This window comes from Aulonocara stuartgranti (assembly GCF_965226115.1).
Source record: "Aulonocara stuartgranti genome assembly, chromosome: 10".
Lineage (NCBI taxonomy): Eukaryota > Metazoa > Chordata > Actinopteri > Cichliformes > Cichlidae > Aulonocara > Aulonocara stuartgranti.
Genome location: NC_138946.1, coordinates 11525497 through 11548189, shown reverse-complemented (window position 1 = coordinate 11548189; position 22693 = coordinate 11525497). Strand labels below are relative to the sequence as shown.

The 22693-nt window shown below is 42.7% G+C and overlaps 1 protein-coding gene across 7 annotated transcripts in view; it reads left to right on the top strand.

The window, feature by feature from the left end:
* Positions 1–16029, top strand: part of rapgef6 (Rap guanine nucleotide exchange factor (GEF) 6) — a 145040-nt gene extending 129011 nt beyond the window's left edge. For 4 of the 7 annotated variants that reach the window (XM_082548880.1, XM_082548877.1, XM_082548879.1 and 1 more), the window contains 11 exons: positions 1216–1427; positions 1904–2027; positions 2960–2983; positions 4229–4449; positions 5384–5557; positions 5879–6025; positions 6212–6328; positions 7880–8144; positions 10643–11172; positions 12071–12427; positions 12550–16029. In XM_082548880.1, the coding sequence (XP_082405006.1) occupies positions 1216–1427; positions 1904–2027; positions 2960–2983; positions 4229–4449; positions 5384–5557; positions 5879–6025; positions 6212–6328; positions 7880–8144; positions 10643–11172; positions 12071–12427; positions 12550–12572 (2194 nt within the window). In that variant the 3' untranslated portion in view covers positions 12573–16029. The remainder of the gene's footprint in view (positions 1–1215; positions 1428–1903; positions 2028–2959; positions 2984–4228; positions 4450–5383; positions 5558–5878; positions 6026–6211; positions 6329–7879; positions 8145–10642; positions 11173–12070; positions 12428–12549) is intronic. The other 3 variants (XM_082548878.1, XM_082548876.1, XR_014279251.1) reach the window with 2 other exon arrangements.
* Positions 16030–22693: the final 6664 nt, after the last annotated feature.

Sequence of the window (22693 nt, the reverse complement as noted above, 5' to 3'; positions counted from 1 at the left end):
AGAAGACAAGTCATTTTGGGGAGTTACATCAAGCATTTATTTTTAAAAATCTGCCAAATCACACATACAGAGATACATGATGTGGCAACTCCTTGCAATTAAGGGAGCAGCGGAAAATAGCTTCCTTTACTAAGATAAGAAAGGAGGCAAAAAAAGTGGGCATCACGGTGTCTTCACTGTCACACTGTGTCCGAACCAGCAGGTGAAATAACACCTGACCACTCCAAATTCTCACTCCATGTTGGTTTTATAGTCCAAGTCCTTTTTTAGCTTTGAAACTTTCAAACAAGCACACTGCAGTGTGAAACAGTAAACAACGTGATAAATAATAAGAGGAACTGCCTGCATTGTTAATGTGGCATAAATTTAAATATAAGTGCAGGAAGAAGTTGCACTGAGCTCAGTACTGATGTAGATGCCGCATAAATTTGATGACTTGAACTAAATACGTATTTTTGCTCTGTGTTCCTGTGCTAAGAATAAATGTTAGCACCCTTCTTATACAGCAGTACGCTGCCTGCTCAGTGTGACGAGCAGCACCCGTGTCCACTCCCTGATCTGGACTCGTGTTAAAAGAGCTCAGCCGTATGGAGACGCTCTGTTTGCCGCTGTAAAAGGCGCTTTAAAGCCCAAGTGCCTGACCTTCTCGCCCCTTTACATTCCTGCTCACAGCAGGGCGTCTGCACACATACGGATGCACAACCTGCCTGCTGACAGGGGCGCGGTGGTGGCGGCTGCTGCCCTGTGCAAATAGCAAAAAAGGGGAAGGTGTTAGACATGCAGGATTGTGAAATATGGATAAAGCCAAGCCATCTGTCCAGTAGTGTAGTGTTTGAGTCACATGATCTAGTATGACAAAGAAAACTGTGCCCGCTGCATGAACAAATCAATGTAAGAGGAGAGAAGAAAAGAAATGCTGTGTCATTCATTGTTATTAGCTGTCTGTTCAGAGCTGACATCACCTCATGGGGTTTTCAGCTGTGGGAAAAGATGACCCCACTCACTGAAGTTAGTTAGCTCAAAGAGTAGGAACTGTACAGCATGAAACATTCACATTAAACCTAACCTCCTTTCCTTTTCTTCTCTACCCTTGTTTCATCTATTCCTCGTTTTTACCTCTCCCCCACCCTCTTCTGTCTGCCGTAACCTATTTATCTCTGCCTCGATCCCTCTCTTCCCCCCGCCCTCTTTGCACCTCTTTCCTCTCTCGCGCAGCGGACTGAACCTGGCACCGGTGGCTCGACTGCGGAGTTCCTGGGAAAAATTGCCCAGTAAGTACGAGAAGCTCTTTGGGGACCTGCAAGATCTCTTCGACCCATCCAGGAACATGGCCAAGTACCGAAACGTGCTGAGCAGCCAGAGCATGCAGCCGCCCATCATCCCGCTGTTCCCAGTGGTCAAGAAGGACCTCACCTTCTTACATGAAGGTAGAAGACTTTGTGTGCCTTCTCAGATGATCTACTTGCATCCTCACTCTTATGTTTCTTAAATACGCTACAAGACTGTTTCCGTTTCTTGAAGTTTAATTTAATCTCCCAGCTTCCTCTGTGTTGTGCCAAAGGTCATGTCACACTCACTGACGAGGTTTACTTCTGCTATAGGCTTCCTCTTCTTTCGTTTTTTTTTTTTCACCTAAAAGCTGGCCCGACTTCTACTCAAAGGCTCCTTCTTAAAAGTGTTTGTGTAAAATGAAAAGTTGCCCTCATTGTGTCCTCAAATTAAGCAGTGTGGCTAATGATAGCAAAAAATATATATAGAGGGAATTTCAGGTTTTACTTTTAAAATGTGATATGGAAAAAGTGTTGCATATCAGTTTCTACAAATGTCCATAATGTCAATCATTTCCTTCCACCACACTGCTGACGGGCGACTTCTCACTTTCTACTTCTGTTTGTCGTCTCAGGCAATGACTCAAGTGTTGATGGCCTTGTGAACTTTGAGAAGCTGAGGATGATCGCGAAGGAGATCAGACATGTGGTGCGGATGACCTCAGCCAACATGGACCCTGCCCTCATGTTTAGGCAAAGGTCGGTTGGTTTGACACTGCAGCATGATTAACCATTTAAACCGGTTTTAGGAGCAAAATGACAAGTGATGAAATGACAAGGCTGTTTGTGCAGATTTATATGTATTTGCATATGGCATTATACATTATATTGTAGAATTTCTTACTTAGACAACGTCCTCATCGGGGGAGCATATGATTGAATTTTGTATTTGCAAAAAAGCATCCTAGTGCACAATAACAAGCTAAACTGCTTGTTATTGTGAATCCACAACTTCCCTCATATTTCTTCAAAACTGAAGCAGAAGCGTGTAAAAAGACTTTCCCACCGAAGGCTACAATGTTGGCAAAAAGGGAACCGCACCACCATACTTCCACCAGCCAACCTTGATCCTTCACACAACAGGATCAGGCTCGCACTGAAGGTCTGGTTCAATCAATTCCCGTTCACTTCCTGTTCAGTTCATGGCTCTCTGTGTTTGCATTGCATTCCTCTGCTGGAATGTAAGCACACAATGAATGGACTGAATGGAAATGAAGGTAGAATTGATGCCAGCCGCATTGTGTAGTTATTATCACTCGGTTTGTGTGTGTGTGTGTGTTTAATCACAGTCTGTCACTGCTACGGTGCATGACTGCCCCCTGCAGACACTCCCTTCATACTGCAAACCCAAAATATAGAGCAAACTTCAGTTCTATACACAAGTCACATATTTAAAAAAAACAAAACACAACACAATGTGCCAAATGCATCATATACGAAGTCATAACACACACTCTTCAGGTTGACATGGGGAGATGTCCACTGTTTGGTGTCCTCCCATCTCCGGTCATTTCCTGTTTGTTTGTTTGTGTTTTGCGGCATGACCTCTACATAGTCTTGTCTCCTCCTCTCCCCTGACCCCTGAACTTGTCTTTGAGTCACGCTTCAATCTTCACGCCTCTTGCTTGCAGGAAGAAGAGGTGGAAGAGTTTAGGGTAAGTTTGTCCTGCGTACCAGATTCATCCTGTTTCGGTCTGGCCCGGCAAAAGTTTGAATCCTCCCTGCATCCCTGTCATCATAAACTCTGCATGTCTCGCCATGCTTTATATGAGCGTTCATGTGTCTGCCTGTGCTGGTTCATGATTAACCCTTCTGTTTGCATCACACGAACCACACTAAAGTCCCTTATTGACCCATTAATTGTCTACCCTACTGACGAGAGTGTATGTTGAGTCATATAGTAGCTTGAAATGGTGCAGAGCGTTTCTTAACACATTCGCAGCTACCAGTGAAAATTGGCTAAATGATGAATTGCTGCTATTCAACTGCAGATTCAAGTTTAAGTGGAATATAAGTAGATAGTTATAATGCAAAGCTTCTTGCCTGGAAACAGCAGGAGAGTAATTAGACCTCATTGTTCCATTAAGTTCCTGTCCTGCAGTATTCATTTATATCTGATTGTCTTCATCAGCAGGTGAAGTTTGTTCAGTAACATTTCCATAACAATGCACAACGGCTGAAATGAACTGGAAAAAACTGCTACGCTTCCATAGCAACTACAAACTCCGTCTGCTGATGTTGCTCTTGTAGTACGATTGGAAACGCAACAAAATAGCACTTAAGGGTGGATCAGTTTATCACCTACCTCAGCTCACAATCCTGTAGAACGAACTCCACCTCGCTGCAAAAAAAAGGCAACGTTAAACGCACCAATGTGTATTTTAGTGATACTATTTGACTCAGGTTTGGCGTTTGTTCATATCTGCATCATGGCATAATATTCCCAGTATCGAATATTGTGCGTTGTTTGTTTCTTAACCCTTTTTGCCTCCATCTGACAAAATGTTCTGCTGTTCTGTACTGTGATAGCATGGCACACCAGGGAGTGCTGCCTCCCTCCCAGTTGCATGGTCCTTTTTTTAAAATGCTATGCTCCAAAACGGAGGCAGATGTACAGATTTTGTAGTAAAAGCTGTATTTGATAAGACGGAAGACCTTCATGTTTTATTGGTGATTAAATTGACTGTGTTGCATTTTTTTCCTCCATGCCCTTTTTCTTCTCTTACACATTTATCTTCCTTTCCTTCTTTCTGTTCTTTGCGGCTCCGTCCTCCTCCACCTTTTCTGTTACTTCTGTTCAATTTAACACACTTCTTCCATCTCTTCTTCCTCTCACTGTCTTTATTATTACTCTACCTTTTCTTCCTTCCTCTTCCTGCCTCTCTGCTATCATCTTTTAGGTCTTTGAGTCAGGGCAGCACCAATTCCAATATGCTAGACGTGCAAGGCGGAGCGCACAAGAAGAGAGTACGCCGAAGCTCGCTCCTCAATGCTAAGAAGCTGTACGAAGACGCTCAGATGGCCAGAAAGGTGAAGCAGTACCTCTCTAACCTCACAGTGGAGACGGATGAGGAGAAACACCAGATCATGTCCCTGCAGTGCGAGCCGTCTTACAACACTTGTAAGTAAATCAGAAACTAAGAGGGATTCGCTATTTGGGTTTTTTGATTTAATTAGAAAAAGTATTTAGCGTGCTATTATCCCAGCAAGCATGCCCATGCAGATTCACAGGGGCTGCGTGGGCAGGGCAAACGTACACTTTTCCCATGGAGGCCCAAGTGAGTGTACCCACGCGGTGCCCACAGCAGTTTTGTGCTTTGGGGTCCCAAAAGGGAACTCTGTGGGCAACCAATAGCTCTTACCCACAGGAAACTCTCGCTGGCCCCGCCTGTGGGTCAACCTCGCATCCCTGCACTAGATAACTGTGGCTTTGCTCTGTACACACACCCCCACAGTTTACCCACAGCTATCCACTGTGGACCCACATAGCTGGCTCAACAAGGAAAAGCCATACAGGGAGATGTGACTAGTGTGGAGAAGATTAATGCATGTTTTATTACACTGTTAGATATGTGAGGCTCAGTGAAGTTTAAGACAGACTTGTTTGATGGGATTTGAGTTTATTCAAGCGAATGGCACTTTCAGCCTTTTATGGCTTTTTCAGCTCATTGGTCAAGCCGGCGACCTACACGCTGAAAGGCAGCAGGTTTCGCCCTGGACAGTTTCCTGTATCTCCCTGCCTCTCGCTTTCTCCCTACTTTACTGTTTACTCTCCACCACTGTCCTGTTCAATAATATAAAAAATAAATAAATAAAAATAGATGTCCTGCACTGCCATCTAGTGGATTTTGGTAATGTTGTCAAAAATAGCAGGATTATTGGTTAGTATCATCGATTTTGGTACTTTTCTTGGTATAGGTAACTAAAGGTTCAAATAAAAAGCCCACATCAGATGTCGATCTAAACATCATTATTGCTTTATTACACTGGCTTCATGTTGGATGCAGTTTTGCCTGTTTATGACATTATTTTTTGTCACTTTCTTGTGATTTTAGTGTCTAAGAATTTGAATGAGAGGCGATCCACTAAGTCAGATATGTCTCCAGTCTCGCTGCGGTCAACTCTGCCCTCCGGAAAAACACAAAACAGGGTGTCACAAGTCCTACAGGTCCAGGTCCCACTGAACCCTCTACGAAAGAAGAGCACTGCCAAGGACATAGCCTCACTTAGTGAGTACATGCCTGTTTTATTTCTCATTAGGCCATGTAATGTAACTTTTTATCATCATGTAGGAACTTTACTTTTCAATAGACTTTTGTGTTTCAAAGATTAATAAGTGACTAGTTTTATGGTTATTGTAAAGTTGCAGTCGTGCACAAAATTCAAAATGATTTCAAACTTGTTTCTGAGAAAACAGTCGGGTTGTCGTCTTATTTATTTAAAGCAAAGACAGAAAGAAATGTCACATTTCTGTGTTCTGTATTATATGAAGTGTAACCAAATCCCTGGTTTGGCGACTTTCGTGACCTTTTATTTTCTCTCTTCTTCAGATTCCAACTCACCTCAGGTGGTTAAGAAACCACCAGTGAACTCGTCAGAGGAGTGGAGCACAAAGAGAACATGTGACGACACAGTTTCCACCATCTCCTCTCTTCACTCGAGCCCCACGGTGTCACCTCAGGGCTCCCCGCGCAAAGGTTTGCAACCAAAACCGTTTCTTGCTTCCTTTTTTTTTTACCCTGTTTGCTTTTTATCCACTTCAGATAATCTTACTGATTTAAGATATTAGTGTGGTTTGATTAGACTTAACATGCATGAATAATAAATTTTTAATTTGTGTTTTCTGGGTTTCATCTCTTCTATCGTTGCCTTTTTTTAAATAGTGGGAGGTGTGGCAAAGTCCCAGAACTCCAGCCAGATGAACTTGTCGGGATCTTCATCGTCGCTGACCAGCGAAGCTAGCTCAAAGGCCACCGTCAGTCTGCGCAGCTACGGCATAGGTGGGACTCTCCTCCAAAAGAGGATCCTATTGATGACCAAGCAGAGTAGCCAAGAGAGTTGGAGGGAGAGAGAAAAAGAGGAGAAGATGCTGGAAGAGACAGAGGCAGTTCAGAGAGGCTTGTTCCACTCATCAGAGCAAAGGAAAGGGAGATCCAGGCAGCAGAGCAGCCAGGGTGCACAGGCAGATGCAGGGCTAACGTCACTGAGGGTAAGAGGAGGGAGTCCAGCCCCAAAAAGGAAAAGGATTGATGGAGATCATCCTGCGGTCCAAAGTGACTCTCCATACAGTTTTCCAACTCCATTTTCCCAGTCTCCTTTAATGAGACACACACCCCCAGAGTCCCCCATAAGGAGGAGGCTAATGTCACCATTCAGGATACTGAGGAAAAGGAGTCAGTCCAGGGAGAGGCCAGCAGCAGTCAGCCCACACCTGAACAGTAGGGAGGAAACAGCAGAGCGTATGTCCTCCTCACCTCAGGATGAGACACGAGGGCAGACAGAGCAGAGAGCCAGGAGATCAGTCAGCCCTAACCCCTTCCTCTGGCTGTGCAGGGACAGAGACTCCAGGAGAAAGACCCTCTAACAGACATCACGTTGAGACAGTTATAGCAAAAACAGTAAAGAGAAGGGACACAGTGGTATTTGAGAGAGACTTTTGTTGTTGTTGATGATTTGCATTTATTAAGAGTCCAAAAAAAGCATTTTCTTTTTAAAGTACAAGTGTTGCTTGAGAGCTTCAGATCCACCGTGAGTCACAGAGATGTGACGCCTGAGAGTTTTCGCTGTGAATACTTGAAGAAGACGATGCGACACAGATAGGAAAGAGTACATCTGAGGCTGTAACAGCAGATGGAAAAAGCATTTCAGTGTGTTCTCGCAACTCTCCCGACATTTTTTATTCATGGGTTAAAGCTATGAATTATTGTGTTAAAGCTGTTTGGATGTCACCGAGCAGCCGACAGTCATGTTTGTCGCTGTGAAACATTCTTCGTTCCCGAATTTGAATTTTAAAATGATTAAATTTATTCTTCGTTTTTGGTTGACAAGTTGTAGGCTCTGTTTTTGGTATATGGATTTCTTCTGTGGCGTGCAGCATTTTAATTGTAATGTTCATTTAGTTTCCCGACAGTCAGTTTATTTGTTTTTTGTGATATAAAGTTTAAACTATGAACCCACCCCCTCCCACAAGTGTGTGTTTCACAGTCATTTCTACACAATTCATAGTCTCAGTCTACAAATAACACAAACAACAGCCTCACGCTTTCTGATAGTGTTTGTGATTTCGGCGTCACCGAAATTTAAAGTCGTCTCTTCACAGTCGTCTCTTTGTCTTCCTCAGGATGCAGTCACTCACTAAAGAGAGCATCATTTGTGTACAGTGCACATTAACACTGCCGTACTTTGGCTGCAGTAATCGTCATTGCAACCCAGTAAAATGATCTGCATTTGTACCACTGCACTCAGCTTTTGTTTAAAAGTCTCTGTTCAGTTTTAATAAAAATTTAGCTTAACCTCCAAAATGTAAATATCTGAAACGCTCCTCTGTCCAGGTTATGCCCTCCTACCGCCCGGTAAAGCTGACAACCTGTCGGACTCGAGTCACAGCGAGATCTCCTCCCGCTCCAGTATCTGTTCGGTCGACTCTGTGCCTGCTCCTGGGCCTGATGACCGATGTAATAGCAGCAACAGGACCTGTATGACTACTACTGCCACTATTGCTACTACAACGTCTCCTGCAATAGCTACCGCGGTTCCTGAGAGCGCAGCAGGAATGCATTCCCACGTAAATGCTGATTACAGCCAGCCCAGCACAAGGTAATTTGGCTTCAGTTTAGTTTGTCTAATCTGTCTGATTAATTCTTTAGATTACATTTAAGAAGTGCTTTTATTTTGATAGGATAGACTGACAAGATAGTTTTGTTGTTTTGCACTTTGCATAATACAAGGACTGATTATGATTCCTATCGTATACTGACTGGATGTTTGATAAGGCCTAAGTAACACAGGCCTAGAGACCCGTGAGCAACCCCCCTGGCAATCTCTGGTTGCTAGGGAAACATGTATATTCTCCAAGTAGTTGCTGGAGGCTGCTGGTAATGGATAGGTCAAATTGGTTGCAAGGAGCTATACGGTGCACCAAAAAACTTCCTTGTCACTGCTTTGGTGGCTAGCAGGTTGCTAGACAAGATGGCAACTTGTCTGCAAACACCCGCCAACTACTTGCTGAGCAGTAGTGAAACTTGCGTGAGGTGATTCCCAAACCACAACTCAACGCAAGTAGTTTGCAGGTATTTATAACCACTCACCAAACAGTGTTGAAAACATATTTTTCCTATCAAACTGTGTGTTGCCTGGAATTACAGACGGGTCTCGACGCCTGTGTGACTTGCACGTTGTTCACATTTTGAAGCCTTGGAGTTAGCATTATGGCTATTGCTGTCTCGGTTGTAGTATCTGGGCACAAGACCTAATTCTGGCCAGCTTCATTAGCTGGATGCATCTGTAGATTGTTTGGGTGTTTTGCACAGACACAAAGTAACTCACCAAAGCTGTTAGTACAAATAACCACTCAGCACGCCATCTCATTTGCCAGATAATTACCTTAAAAAGCATCAATACCGCGAACATGGTTAAGAGGTCCAGTTCAGTGACTCCAATTAGCTGATGTGAAGCTGAGGAGTCTTGCACACACCACCTGGTACTCAAACAGCCAATGTGCAATAGATAAAACTTATGGCCTTAATAACATTTAAATGGGTTAAATATAATTTAAAAAGCATGCGCTCGACATTAGTGAGAACAGTAGCTATAGAGATGAGGCTGTGAGTATGTTTATTCCTGTTCAGTGCTGAGAACTTGTACTCTTTACCCCTTGAAAGCCTACAAGGAGCAACACCTGAAGCTCTTAAGTTCTGAACTGAGAGGTTTCTGTCACATTTCAGGACTTATTAAATGAACAAAATGACCGGGCTTGAATCAGACGTTAGTGAGAGTGGTCTCTGCCTCTTCAGCTACTCTTGGAAAACCCAGAAATGGTTGTCAAACCATATTGATTGAGCTATGCAGAGGCGTCAAAACTCACCATTGAAGGTACAGGGGCGGTCGCTAAATGTCATCTTTATGAGGAAAGAGTTAACATGGGAGTCTACGCCCAAGCTGACTCGCTTTTGGAGCCAGCTTTTTGAACAGGAACATTTTGCACCAGGCGACCAAAATGCAAGCAAATATTTTTATAAGGCACGTGTCAGAAACCTCGCCGTTCGACACACACGCACAGACACACGCTGTCTGCTGCCACCTTTTCAGCAAGCTGGATTCCAATAACGTCCTTCCCTCATTAAACAGGAAGCTCTAAAACACAGCGGGTTTTTATTAGCATCCCACATTTACTGACCTCCTCTCTCCTCCTCTTCTCTATTAACAGCGTATCGGTTTCTACGCGGGCGGCTTTTTAATCTGGCCGAGTTAACAACACGGCTTTTTTTTTATTGTCTGCTGTTTGTTTATTATTCCTCCATGATCAGGCCATTGTGTCTCATAAAGAGGAGACTCAATAACCCGTGTCCCCGCTCTGGTAATATATTACCTCGGCAGCCTCGTCGTATAACACGCACCTGTTTTATGAAATATGGCTCGGTTTCATTGAGTGGCTTGTTTTGTCCAGTAAAACAGTGTCAGTGAATGAAAACAAACAAAGTAGGTGAAGAGGAAAAGTTTATGTTTCGCTTTGAGCCAGGCTGCAGGGAAACGTTGTCATATTCTTTGTGATTTTTACGTGTGCAGAATCAAAGCTGATTTTACCGACATCATTATAAAAACAAAGAGTGCGGTTTGTGATCTGTGTAACCTTGAACTTCATCCTTTGTCCATTTGTCTTTCGTGCTGGTGATCTTCTGACCGAGGTGCCCTTCAGCGGTGTTTTATGGTTGATGAACCTCCTTTGTCCTCTCCTGTCGCCCCTCCCTTCTTCCCTCTCGCTTTCTTGTCGCTTCATTTCGGTATGACTTACCTCCACCTTTACCACCACTCAACAGTCCTGCGCAACAGACTATATTTTATTGACTATTTTTACACAGGCCGGTTTTTCTACACTGTAGTCGTGATTGCCACGCAGGCGTTCTGCAAATGCGGTTTGAAATGACAAGTATGCCAAGTTACACATTTATATAAATGTATTTTATTATGTAAAATAAGAGTATTTGAACTGGTAATAGGAGGTGGATAGGTACTGTTATTCACAGGGGCACGAAACATCAATCAGAGCTGGTATTTGTGCTGATTTTCATCTGTGTATTACTCTCGTTCATCTACAGCGGTTCCTCGTCAGCTCGGGGATACCCGACGCGAGCCTCCACCTTCATTTCTTCCATCTCGACAGAGGAGCTGACCCACGACCACACCTCTCTGGACTCGGTGGCCGACAGCGGGCGCGGCAGCTGGACGTCCTGCTCCTCCAACTCCCACGACTCCTTCCAGAGCCTCCCCACCTCCTCCTGCCGGCCCTGGGACCACGGCATCCACGGCCACCCGCTTGCTCTGTCCCACTTCAAGCACACGCAGATGACCCGGCCGATAGCGGAGGCCGAGGCTGCCGGGCCCGTGTGGGCGAGCGACGGCGGTGCCAGGCAGCACTCCAGAGACTCGAGTTCAGACCTGTCCAATCAGTGCCGGCAGAGCTGGGCGTCGTCCGGCTCGCTCTCGGACACCTACGAGGGGAATTACGGGACGATAAAGCGGCGAAACACCTCGGAGCACCCCTCCTCACCAGCCAAAGAGGAAGGAGGGCAAAGCACAGACCCTGCCTACAAAACGGTGACATCAAGCACAGAGAAGGGCCTGATAGGTGAGGGAACAGCTTGCGAGTTTGATTCCCTGTAAACACAGCACAGAGTAGCAGTGGTCAGGAGAAAAAGTTGAGAAAAAGAAGAAAATACGCTCTGCCATCCTAGATTTGCTTGTGAGGTTATAGACTTTGATTTTTTTTCCCCCAAATCTGTCTTGGTGCCAAACCATATTTTGATTTAAGCTCCAGTAAACAGCTTGAATTTGCTGCACTTTGATAAGAATGAGTCCGAGCTCATTCTTATCACTGTTAGCTTTCTATCCTCTCCAGAGTCAATTCCTCTTTTTGGATCTCCTCCTGTGCTAACACGATAGCCATTTACTATCATAAGGATAGCAAAACGTCTTTTTTAAGCAATTTTTAGGACAGATTTTGAGTCGTTGGTGTGGATTTTAATTGACAGCAACTGTGACAATCGATTAATCGTTCTAGTCGGCCACTGTCGCCTGCATCACCTCAAATGTGAGAATTTGCTATTTCTTTTCTTGGCTCACAATAAATATCAGATCATCACGATGGGCATTTTCACTGTTATAAGAACCAAGCGATTAATCGATTGATCTGGGAATAACCGACAAACTAATCAGTGCTGAAGTCAGTTCTCAGTTGCAGTTCCAGTTCTGTCTGTATTCTGCAGCCATCCATCTCATCTGTTGTGTTTTCCTTTTCATTTTTGACACACTGTGGTGCATGTGTAGCTGCCTGTTGTGTTGGTGACATCGCATTGATTTAATTTTCCCATTATTATTTTTTCTTTTGTTTTTACCCTCTGCACACCCTCCCCCCCTCTCCCCGGCGACCTTTTCGCCTCCTCCTCTCACTCCTCATCCCTCGTCCCCCCCCTCTTTTCTTCGGTCCATCCCCACCCTTTTTCTTTTTGATCTCCACCTGCATCCAGTGTATTGTGTCACCTCCCCTGCCAAGGATGAGCGTTACCGAGCTCCCCCTCCCACCCCTCCAGGCTACCAGGGCCTGGCCCTGGGGGACCTCGGCCTCGCAGACGGAGTAATAGGTGGGCCAGGAGGGCACGTCCCCAGGCCTCCTCACCTCAAACCTCCGGACTACAGCGTGGCGTTGCAGAGGAGCAAACTCCTGCAGAGCCCCGGAGCTGCCGGCAGTCTGGCTGAGGCACGCAGGCTGGCGGGTAACCTTCACCTTCAACACCAAGACGCACGGACAGGCGGGTCCACGCCGGGCCACTCCAGACCGCCAAGCATCTGCCACCCGCCACAGGATCTGGCTGACAGTGAGGATGGTAGGAAACTAATCAGAATTGATTCTTTTCTGTAGAAAAGAATTGCAAAGACATCATGTGATAGAGAGATTTTAGGCTACAATGTGAACATGAGGTATATATATTTATCTTCTCTTTTCCAGATGAGCAAGTCTCAGCGGTGTAACGGCACAAACCGACGGACCAAGTCGTGTTGATCTGGCTTTGGACTAAGCCAGTCAGCTGGTTGCCGTCAACTGTCAGAGCACATCGTCCAAGCCCCTCCCAAGGCCCCTTGTGACGTCACCGCAGACCACTCGTGAACCTGGCCAGTCACTCAGGTGACCCCTGTCCAACTCCCGGGACTCACAAGCACCTCTTTTTAAACTCGTTTCAGAAATCAAAAGAAGAAAACAGAGACTTTGGATACTTTTTAAAAACTCTGTACAAAGCAGAAAGGCGCTGTGATGGGATCACGCCGCCGTAGATGGACTTAAAAAAACCCAACAAAATAAAAGAAGGAAAGAGTGACAATAGAGACGTGTCGTGCGACGAAGTCAGCCTCCTCAGAGACGGACCGTGTACCTCCATTTTGCGCTTCAAGCTCACTTTTTGTGTTGTTGTTGATTTTTTTCTTTAAATTAAAATCTTGTACAGTGGTTTAGATTATTTTTTTTGTAAAAGTGTTCATTTTTCTTCTTTAAGTTGCATCTCTGAGCTTTTATGCGAGGATGGTGAGGACAAAAAGGGACGGAAAGTAGTCAGCAGCGTCGTGGACAAACATGAACTCACGGGGGTGTTTTCTCTTTTTTTTGTGGCTCTGCTCATTTTATTTTGACGTTTGCAAGATTGTCGTCCGCTCCAATGGAGATGAATGTGAAACAAAGAGACAAGCTTTGGCACTGATGATATTAATTTACGCATGTGACACCAGATTCCACATGAACAAAGCAAATGCACAAAAAACCCCGAATAAAAATACACAGAACAGTTGCAGTACTTAAACTTCGACTGCATCAGAGGTCAGAAAAGCCCCTCAGGAGCCCGTTGCCTTTTTCTTTCCCACGCTCCCTCCTTAGGTGGTGACAAATGAGAAATCAAACCCGCGGAACAACGGAAGGCACGTCTGTTCATGTTTAGCGCTTATTGTAGTTTGCTGAGCTTTACAGGGGAAAAAAGACAAACTGCAGATCTCAGGCAGTTCCCCGTGGCTGCGTGTTGCACTCCCCACCGCCAGCCGCTTCTCTTACTGCTTGTTTAGTCTGTCGCGAGGTACTTTAGCGGCATGCTGCCTCCTGGATGTTCTATAAAAACTGTATCATAACTTGATTCTAATGAGCTGAAGAACAAATGACTTGCTGCTTACCGTAGAATAATAAAAATGTGTTGTTATTTAATTGCAGCAGCTATAATAAAATGATAAATTAGCACTGTGTGGCCACACGATTTGCATGCATATATATATATATATATATATATATATATATATATATGCACACACACCAAAATCACGCTGGTGTGCATAAAGACAGTGTTTACACCAGTGCTTACACATTTTGTTTACAGTGTTTATTAGACTAGTTGTCTATTGAATTACAAGCTGAGTGTTAGTGCAAACACTCCAGGTTCGGCCGACCTTGTAAATGTGTTAATAATGCAGCAGGAATATGCAGATGCAGCATAAATTTGGATTATGTGCTCACAGTGTACCTCTTGTCTCTCATCTTTGTTTTTGTTTTTTTGTTCTTTTGTTTTCTTCCTATTTAAAAGCGCGAGTGTCGCAAACAAGTCGGCGAATATTTTAAGGCGTAGCTCGCACCTTCATTCTGTGTCCATAGTGTGTTTTGTAGACTATTTAAAGAGGATGTGCTTGAAAATTGTCTATTTGTATTGAAAACAAGAAGCAAATTTGTACATGCAAACGAAAAATGTTTTGGTTTTTTTCCATTTGTGCTTTGATTTTTTTCCTCCGCAGTTCGGCAGGGGTGTAACTGGAATTAGATGCTCTTCTCCTTCTGCTGTTTGTCGCACGCTCTGTGACGCTTCTTTTGTTTTGCCACACAAAGACTTGAAATGATTGATGCTAATATACATAAACACACACACACACACACACACACACACACACGGCATATACATACGAAAGTATACATATATATTTTTTGTTGTTTCTTTGCCATAAATTAATGTTATGATGACAGAAGAGTCGTGTATAAAGGCTATTTTTGAATATTTTGTTATGAGAAATAACACAAGGTGGTGATTGCCCTGTTTTTTCTTCTTTTTCAGCCGGGCAGGAGTCTTTTAAGGAATTTTTATTTTCTCCCCTCTGTTTTTTTTTTTTTTTGTTGTTTTGTTTTTTGAAGTGCCATTTCTGCTCTTTCAGTTTAATTGCTGCTGTGTTTTGGGATATGGCTGTCTGTGTGTGAGTGTGTGTGTTGTGGAATTATATATTTGTGAGGCTGGGATCAACATTTTTTTTTAAATCTTTTTTTTTAAATATATATTTTATTTTATTTTATTTTTATTTTTTTAAATAAAAAATAAAATAAAATATATATTTGTGAGGCTGGGATCAACATTTTTTTTTAAATCCCATTTCCATTCAGTCTGGGATGCTGCACATAAGGACAAACTCAACAAAAGCCCTTCTTAGTTTGCGGTTTTGCTTTGATTGCTTCTGCCTGCAGAAAGGTGGCCCCCTTGTGAGTCTCTCGCTGCCAGTTTCACGACACGAGGCGAGTTCTTTCCCTCTCAGACACGATGATTGAAATGAGGGTTTTTTGTTATAATATTCCTCTCTGTTTGAATTGAACTGAACAAGCTCTGCTGTGACGCCTTGTGTGGTGTAGGGTCTCTCAGCCCCGTCAGCTCAGCAGGACTTTAAACTTTTAACCCTCTCTCCTCACTTTACTCACTCGGCTCCTCTAATGGATTTCCCTCCACTGCTCAAGAGCACCTACTGTGACCCTCACCCGGGTTCCTTTTTCTTTGAAACTTTGAAACAGACTGTCAGAAACTGACTGCTCTCTTTTTTCACCTTTTTTTTTTTTTTTTTTTTTTGCACAAGATCCCTGAGATTCTTAACCACAAATCAGTATTATTGTTCACCATTGATTTTTTTTTTTTTTTTAAATCACAACAGCAGCTTGTATTACTGCCAATAGTTTTCCAAAATGATACAAATGGCTAGATTTCAATAAAAAAGCATCTCAGTGCTCCTAATTGCATAAAACTGGAGGAAGGCACATGCCACCTCCTTCACCTGGAAATACCCCTCATCGTTTTAGCCCCGCCCCCACCTCGTCTCCTGCTGTGGAATGCAATAAGAGAGATGTGAATGTGTTTTATGTCGACGTCTTTTGGCATTACAGCAGAAATGCACAACAATAAGCTTAAATGTGGTGAGTGAGCTGCACAATCTGTACAAAGAGGTATTAACTCGGTCTGTGGCTTAAAGTTTGCTTTTGTCTCACACTTAATAGCTGTTGTAACTTATGTCTTTTAGAAAGACAACTTGATTTTGCTTGTACGCTTTTTATGTATTTTTTACAAGTGTAAATAGTTGTTCTATTTTTGTTTAAGAGAATGTTTAAAAAAGGAAGAATATGAATTTGGACAATGAATAAAATGTTAAGAAAGAATTGTGCATTTTCTTTTTGGCACTGAAAAGTTACAATAGACATCACACCCTTAAGGTCTTCCAAACTGCACTACATCTCCTAAGAGCCCACTCAACAGTTGTTCAGGTATTTCACTCTGGAAAGATTTAACAGGATCAAGCCAAATGCAGCTACGGTAATATTTTTGGTGTAGGTTCCACCTTCTTTTGTACTTGACCCGACCTCTCCTAGTGCTGCTCAGATGTCCTTGCTGCTTCTCGGCCTTCTGCTGCGTTAAGCACTCCATCAGATGTGAGCAGGGCAGAGAGCAAGTTCCTTTTATTACTCATTAAAGGTTTAGTGTCACACAGAGGTGCGTGCTGGTTTTTATTGATTTATTTTGATACTGTAGTGGTCTGCGTCTTTGAGAATTCAGCTCAGAAGATAATTAACTTGTAAAGCACAGTAGCTGAAAAGCACTACGAGGTGGTGCCTCGCTTCCTTTCAGTTACGTTTAATACGATCAGCATCTACACTCGCTGGCCATGTCTGCTGCTTGTTAAAGCAAACGTCTAATCAGCCAATCCCACAGCAGCACCTCGACACATTTAGGCTTGTAGAGATGGTCAAGTTATGTGCTCAAGTTCAAACAGAGCATCAACATAGAGATAAGTTGATTTGCGTGACTTTGAAAACGGCTTGGTTCTTAGTGCCTTACGGGCAGAATCTGCTGATCTTCTGGGATTTTCTTGTATAAACGTCTCTAGTGTTTACAGAGAATAGTCTGAGAAACAAAGTATCCTGTGAGCAGCAATTTTCTGAGTGAGAATAGTTTGATGACAGAGGTCAGACTGCAGGAAGGCAACATTAATTAAAATAACCACTTGTTACAAACCATTATAGAGGAAGAGCATCTCTAAACAAAAATCATGTCCCATCAACTGAATTTACCAAAGGTGGACTCCAATCAGGTTGTAGAACCATCTGATCAGTGGAAACAGGATGCACCTGAGCTCAATTTGAGTGTCAAGGCTGTGAACACTGGTGTTCATGTTATATAGTTTTGTTTTTTAATTTTTAATCAATTTACAAGAGTTTCAAGCAATCTTTTTTCACTTTGTCATTAGAGGGTATTCTGGGCAGAATTTTGAGATGAAAAATAAAGTTAATCCATTGAAATAGGGTGTAAGATGAAAAAAACAAGTGAAAAGTTGTGATTTCTTTCAGTAGAAAGAAAGGATAAATAGGTTCACTTTTATGACCAAAAAGGACAAATTCAAGTGATGCTGGGTAAACTTTTGCTTCTGTGATAAAGTTAGAATGATGCGTAATGGAGACGGGGTTAGCCTGGCGGGAGGAAAAGTGTGTTGACCAGCATGTTCAAAGAGCTCAACTCGCCACTTCAGAGAGAATATTCCACAACTACAAGAAAAGTGAAAGTTCAGCTTCAAGAGGGATTCAGCTAGAAATGAGCTGGTAAAATTACACACAGCTTCAATTATACATCACAAAAGGGCGAAAGAGGCAGGGAAATAAATGTGGAAAAAACGGGGAATACTGGGTCTTGAAATAAGTGTGGCCTGCATGCACGTGCTCTGGTGTGTGTGTGTGTGTGTGTGTGTGTCACACCTCTCCTCTGTTTTGACTTTGAAGTTGTGACTTTGTCGGCAGAGGAAGCCAAAAGCAGGAGGTGGGAAAACTGAAACTTTACCACCTGAGGGTTGTGCGCACACATGGGGGTGGCTTTTAGCATATTCCTGTCTAAATGAAAATTTGTGAAGCAAAACAGTTTGGAAAATATTCTGTCACCTGTACAGTCTCAGCACTGCCCTTGAGCATGTCTATATGTGTGTGTGTGTGTGTGCACGCGCATTTTCTCTCACATACATAAATGAAAAATAAGTTGGATTTCCTCGTGAGTCATCAACCTTTCATGTCTTGTTTTTTCTGCATGATTGCTTAAATAAACTGTTCATATGTCCAACTTTTTTTTTTTTTTAATATCTTCAAATAACCTTCTCTCCACTAACTTTGAGGCCTTAAAGGAGGGACTTCCTGTCCCTCTTTCAGGACCTCTGTCTCGAAAGAGGCAAAAAGTAGTTTATCATGAACAGTTTGCAATGCAGATCTATGTACGGAACCAGTAGCAGAGTAGGAGTCGATGCCCTCGGGAAAAAGTTAAATAGGTAAACATTTTATGTTGATTTATTACAGTTATCAATTCAATTACTGAATGGTAATAGGTGAAACTGTTGATTTTGTGATGAGTATGTGTTATCATATATCTGATGTTCCCCTTATTTGTCCAAGATATATTTTTCCCAGGGGAAATGATAATGGCTAATCAACCAATCAAATAAATTTACCATTATATCATTTTAATATATTCTTAGTTTGTTACCAGTACTTACCAGGAAAAAATAAATTTTGCTGGAATTCAATGAGCTTTTTGGATAGCTAGGTGCTTGATTTTTAAACAAAAAGAGGTATGTCGAATCCTTTTGTCTATATAGTGTATAATTAATCTTTTGAACCAGTGTCGAGGATTTAGTCGCTCACTGCATTTCACAGGTTAATGTGTGCAAACTGGCTTTCAGTTATCACGTCGAAGTCATGAGGATGGAGGCCTTGACCTTCAACAGCTCAAGCATGCTACTGGCGGTGACATCATGCTTGAAATCTTAGACACTTAATTGTTAATCAGTCACTGCAGAAAGGTTTTACCGTGACAGGGAGTTTGGTGGAATCGCCTACACCACCACCAGAGCTTATAAAGCTCCTCTCACAGGCTCAGAACGTCACATATTATTGTTATGTGAAGGACCTTGTTAGCATGTGTTGGTCCACTGTTGCAGAGGTTTGATGGGCTACAGTAAAATTTAATCAAAGGTCAGTGAATAATCAGCAATTTTCTGTCTGAAAGGAGGCAACATGCAGCAGGGTCGTCGCCATATTTCACCTTCTTGTTCTTCACCTGCTCAGACATCAAGCATATAAATTCATTCCTCATAAATCTTGTGCTTTCGCCAGAATCATGCTCGATTTTATTTTCAGATATATGTATTTCATCTGCTACCTTTCTTTTTTTGATTCCGCTTCTACCGCAAAGGTGAGATTCTGCTCAATTAGCAGCTTCTCCCGTTGATCGCTCGTGAGACCTCGACCTGTGAATGTCAACACAGTCGCTACACTCACTGGTGTGTTAACGAACTTCGTGCAATAAAGCCTCATGTTTCATAATGAAGACACGAAAATAAATATCTGACAGTTACAGTTTCACAAAATTCAAAAGAGAAGGGGAAAAGTCTACACTGCCGGACCATTCAAGGAGCTCTGCGTCACGTTTTGAGGTGGCGCTCTCCAGGGTCGCTTTGGCCATTTGTCATCGGTCCTCAAGGCATTGTGCAGCTTGTAAAAAGGGTTAAGGTCAGTGTCCTTGCATCTCACTGTCCTCAGCGATGTCAGCAGTGCAGCACAGATAAATGACCTGACAAGCCCGCAGACTGTAACCCAGTGTTTAAAAGGTCACAAGTAATCCGTCAAGCCCCCCTAACCCTTTTTTATTATCCGATTTACCTCTTTCATGACATTCAGGCGCTGGTGTGGTTTACTCGAAACCTCCTGAGGTGAAATGTTCACTCTTGATGCTCACCTCAGACTTGGCGCTGTTATGCCCCACTTTTTAAACTTCTCAAATCAACAAATAAAAGAGCTATTCAGAATATAACAATGTGGCATATGGTCCGACTGATCCTCCAAAAAATCCTCCCCTTTTTTCTTGAAACACAAGATTTTCTAAATCCCTCGCACAGCTGCAGCCTCTTTAACACCTCAGGAGGAGCTTTTAAATATTTTATTTCAATATGCAAGTTTCATCTGATATTACAGTGCAGCTGTAACTATTATGTATTCTTCATCTACAAGCATTATACAGCCTTCCCTGTTTTATATTTCTGAAGATAAAAGCAGGAAAAACATTAATATTTAAAAGAGTTCAAACAACAGGGCCGACTCCGATGGCCATGATCCTTTTCTCTGCTGCTGTTCCACTGAGAGCCATGAGGGAGCAGTGCTGCATTACAGGAAAGGCTCCCTTCACAATAGCACAACTTCAGACCAATGGGTAAAATTTGTGAAAGGTGGCTATCCTGTTAAGGTGAACATTATCAACACACAGTCTGCATTACACAGGCGATAGCTATTGCTTTTTGTTCTGATGCTGCTGAATACCGCTTCCTAAAGAGTCCCGACACTCATATATACTGAGATTTAATTGTTTTCAATACGCAGCTGTACGTGTGTGTGTGAGGACATTTGCATTAACGTAATTGTGAGTGTGCAGAGTGTGTGTTTGAATAGATTCGTGTCATTCTATGTATTTGATTAGGTCTGTGTGTTTGTGCATGTGTGAGTTTGTTTGGCAGTGAGAGAAGTCTTCAGGGAGTGGAATCTGTACTCCCCAACTGTGCCGCTGCACATAAGTGCCTCGTCATCATCATCATCATCATCATCATCATCATCATCATCATCATCATCATCTCCTTAACCAGCAGAGTGATCCATCTACGTAAATGCATAAATAAACTTTGCTGCTTACTTTCTCTTTCTCCATGTTCTAAATTTACAAGGTCATATTTAAAATCGTGCCTCTTCCTGTCATCCTCCACACATGCAAACATCATTACTCTGGAAAAGAAGGTGAGCTGTAGTTCATATCTTCCATTGTCCTTTTTTAAGCAAGGTTGGCACAGGATTAGTCTGGAAAAATGGTGTCATTCTGGCAGCCGTGATTAACCCCCGATTACTGCCAGAATCAAGAAATGGCTCAAATAAAAACCTGTATGACAAAGTGAAGTAGGCAACACATCATGCCACAATCTAAAGAAATTGATATCAATCAGTCTGGAATGGTTTACAAAGATATTTCCAAGGCTTTGTGAACCACAGTGAGAGACATTATCATCAAATAATGAAAACTTGGAATAGAGGTGAATCTTCCCAGAAGTGGCCGGTCTACCAAAATTACTCCAAGAGTGCATTAACTGCTCATCCAGGAGGCCACAAAAGGACACAGAACAACTTCAAGTCAACTCAGTTCAATTTTATTTATACGGCACCAAATCACAACAACAGTCGCCTCAAGGAGATTTATATTGCAAGCCACACCCTACAATAATACATACAGAGAAATACCCGACAATCATATGAGCCCCTATGAGTAAGCGCTTTGGCGACAGTGGGGAGGAAAAACTCATTTTTAACAGGAAGATACCTCCAGCAGAACCAGGGTCACGGAGGGGCGGCCATCTGCCGCGACCAGTTGGGGAGAGAGAACAACAATAACAACAACCTAGAACTGCAGGACTCTGTTGCCTCAGTTAAGGTCAAAGTTCATGATTTATCAATAAGAAAGAGACATCATACCGACAGTTAAACATTATGGTTGCAGTGTGATGGTCTGTTTGCGGTCAATTGCACAACCCACAAGACCAGGAAGGGTTGAGTATGTTTTTTTTCTTTAATAGATGTAATTTAAAGCTGTATTTACGGGTTATTTTTGTGTAATTTTAAAATTTGTTTGAAACATTTACGTGTGACAAATAGGAAGAGGCCAAATATTTTTTCCCAGCACTGTAAACATATTGTGGATCTGTTTAACCATCCCATCCAAACTCTTGACCTTCTCCTTCTCATCGCATCCATTTAGCTCGCTTCATTATCAGAAAGTGCCTTCTAGCCACTTTTCCCTCTCAAGTAGATGCTTCCTCTGCATGAGTTGCTCACACTTTGCCATGTTCGTGCACGGAAACACACATGCATGAACTCAGATTCGAATGGATCTTTTAGAGGAAGCAAGTGGAGAGTAGTGAAGGGTGAAGGGAAATGGAGAGAGACTAGAGGGGAAACACTGAAGGAAGGGGGAGATGATAGGACTTGATTTGTCGGTGTGTGTATCTCTGTGGTCAGACAGAGGCGTCTGATGCAGAAATAGATGAAGAAAGAAGCAAAGGACAGGAAGAGAAGCAGACTTTTTTTGAAGGTAAAGAATGAACAAGAGTGCAATCATTCTTGTCACTGTGAGATTAGTTTGCACCAAAAGGATTTTGGATGAGGCAGGAGAAAAGAAACCTTGAAGTGTTTAAAAAGATGTTTCTACAGTCTGACCATTTGGCAGGCACCTCTGTTGTAGCATACTTGCCCTTTAAGCCAGCTGCATTTGGAAATGCATCATTTTCTTTCCATTTGGCTCCTCTGTGCACACTAGGTTGGCATTTGTGACACCAAAAGAGTGAGACTTTCAAAAGCTGTCTCCAGAGCGGATACCTCAGGGACCTGTGATCAGCTGCACTGACATTTAAAATGCGTAATTAAAGAGGAAATTGGAAGAGACTAAAGGTTGACCTACCTTTCAACCAACCAGCTGGCTTCACATGCAGGCATGCATGTGTGTGTGAGCTGTCTGATTTACAGTTACAGCTCATTGAGTAAGTAAAATACAGCTACTCTAAAGTTGTAAAATTCCCTATTTAAAAATCTGCTTAAAGAATAAGATGAAAGCAGATGCATTAAGCTGTGTTTTGGGCAACTGCCAATTTTTAATAAAACAAATTTTTTAAATGGGTGACTGAAGACTTTGGATAGTTTAAGCCTAAGATGGGAAAGCGACAGGTAAAAGAAGCAGAAGCAGCAGAGAGATAATAGAGAA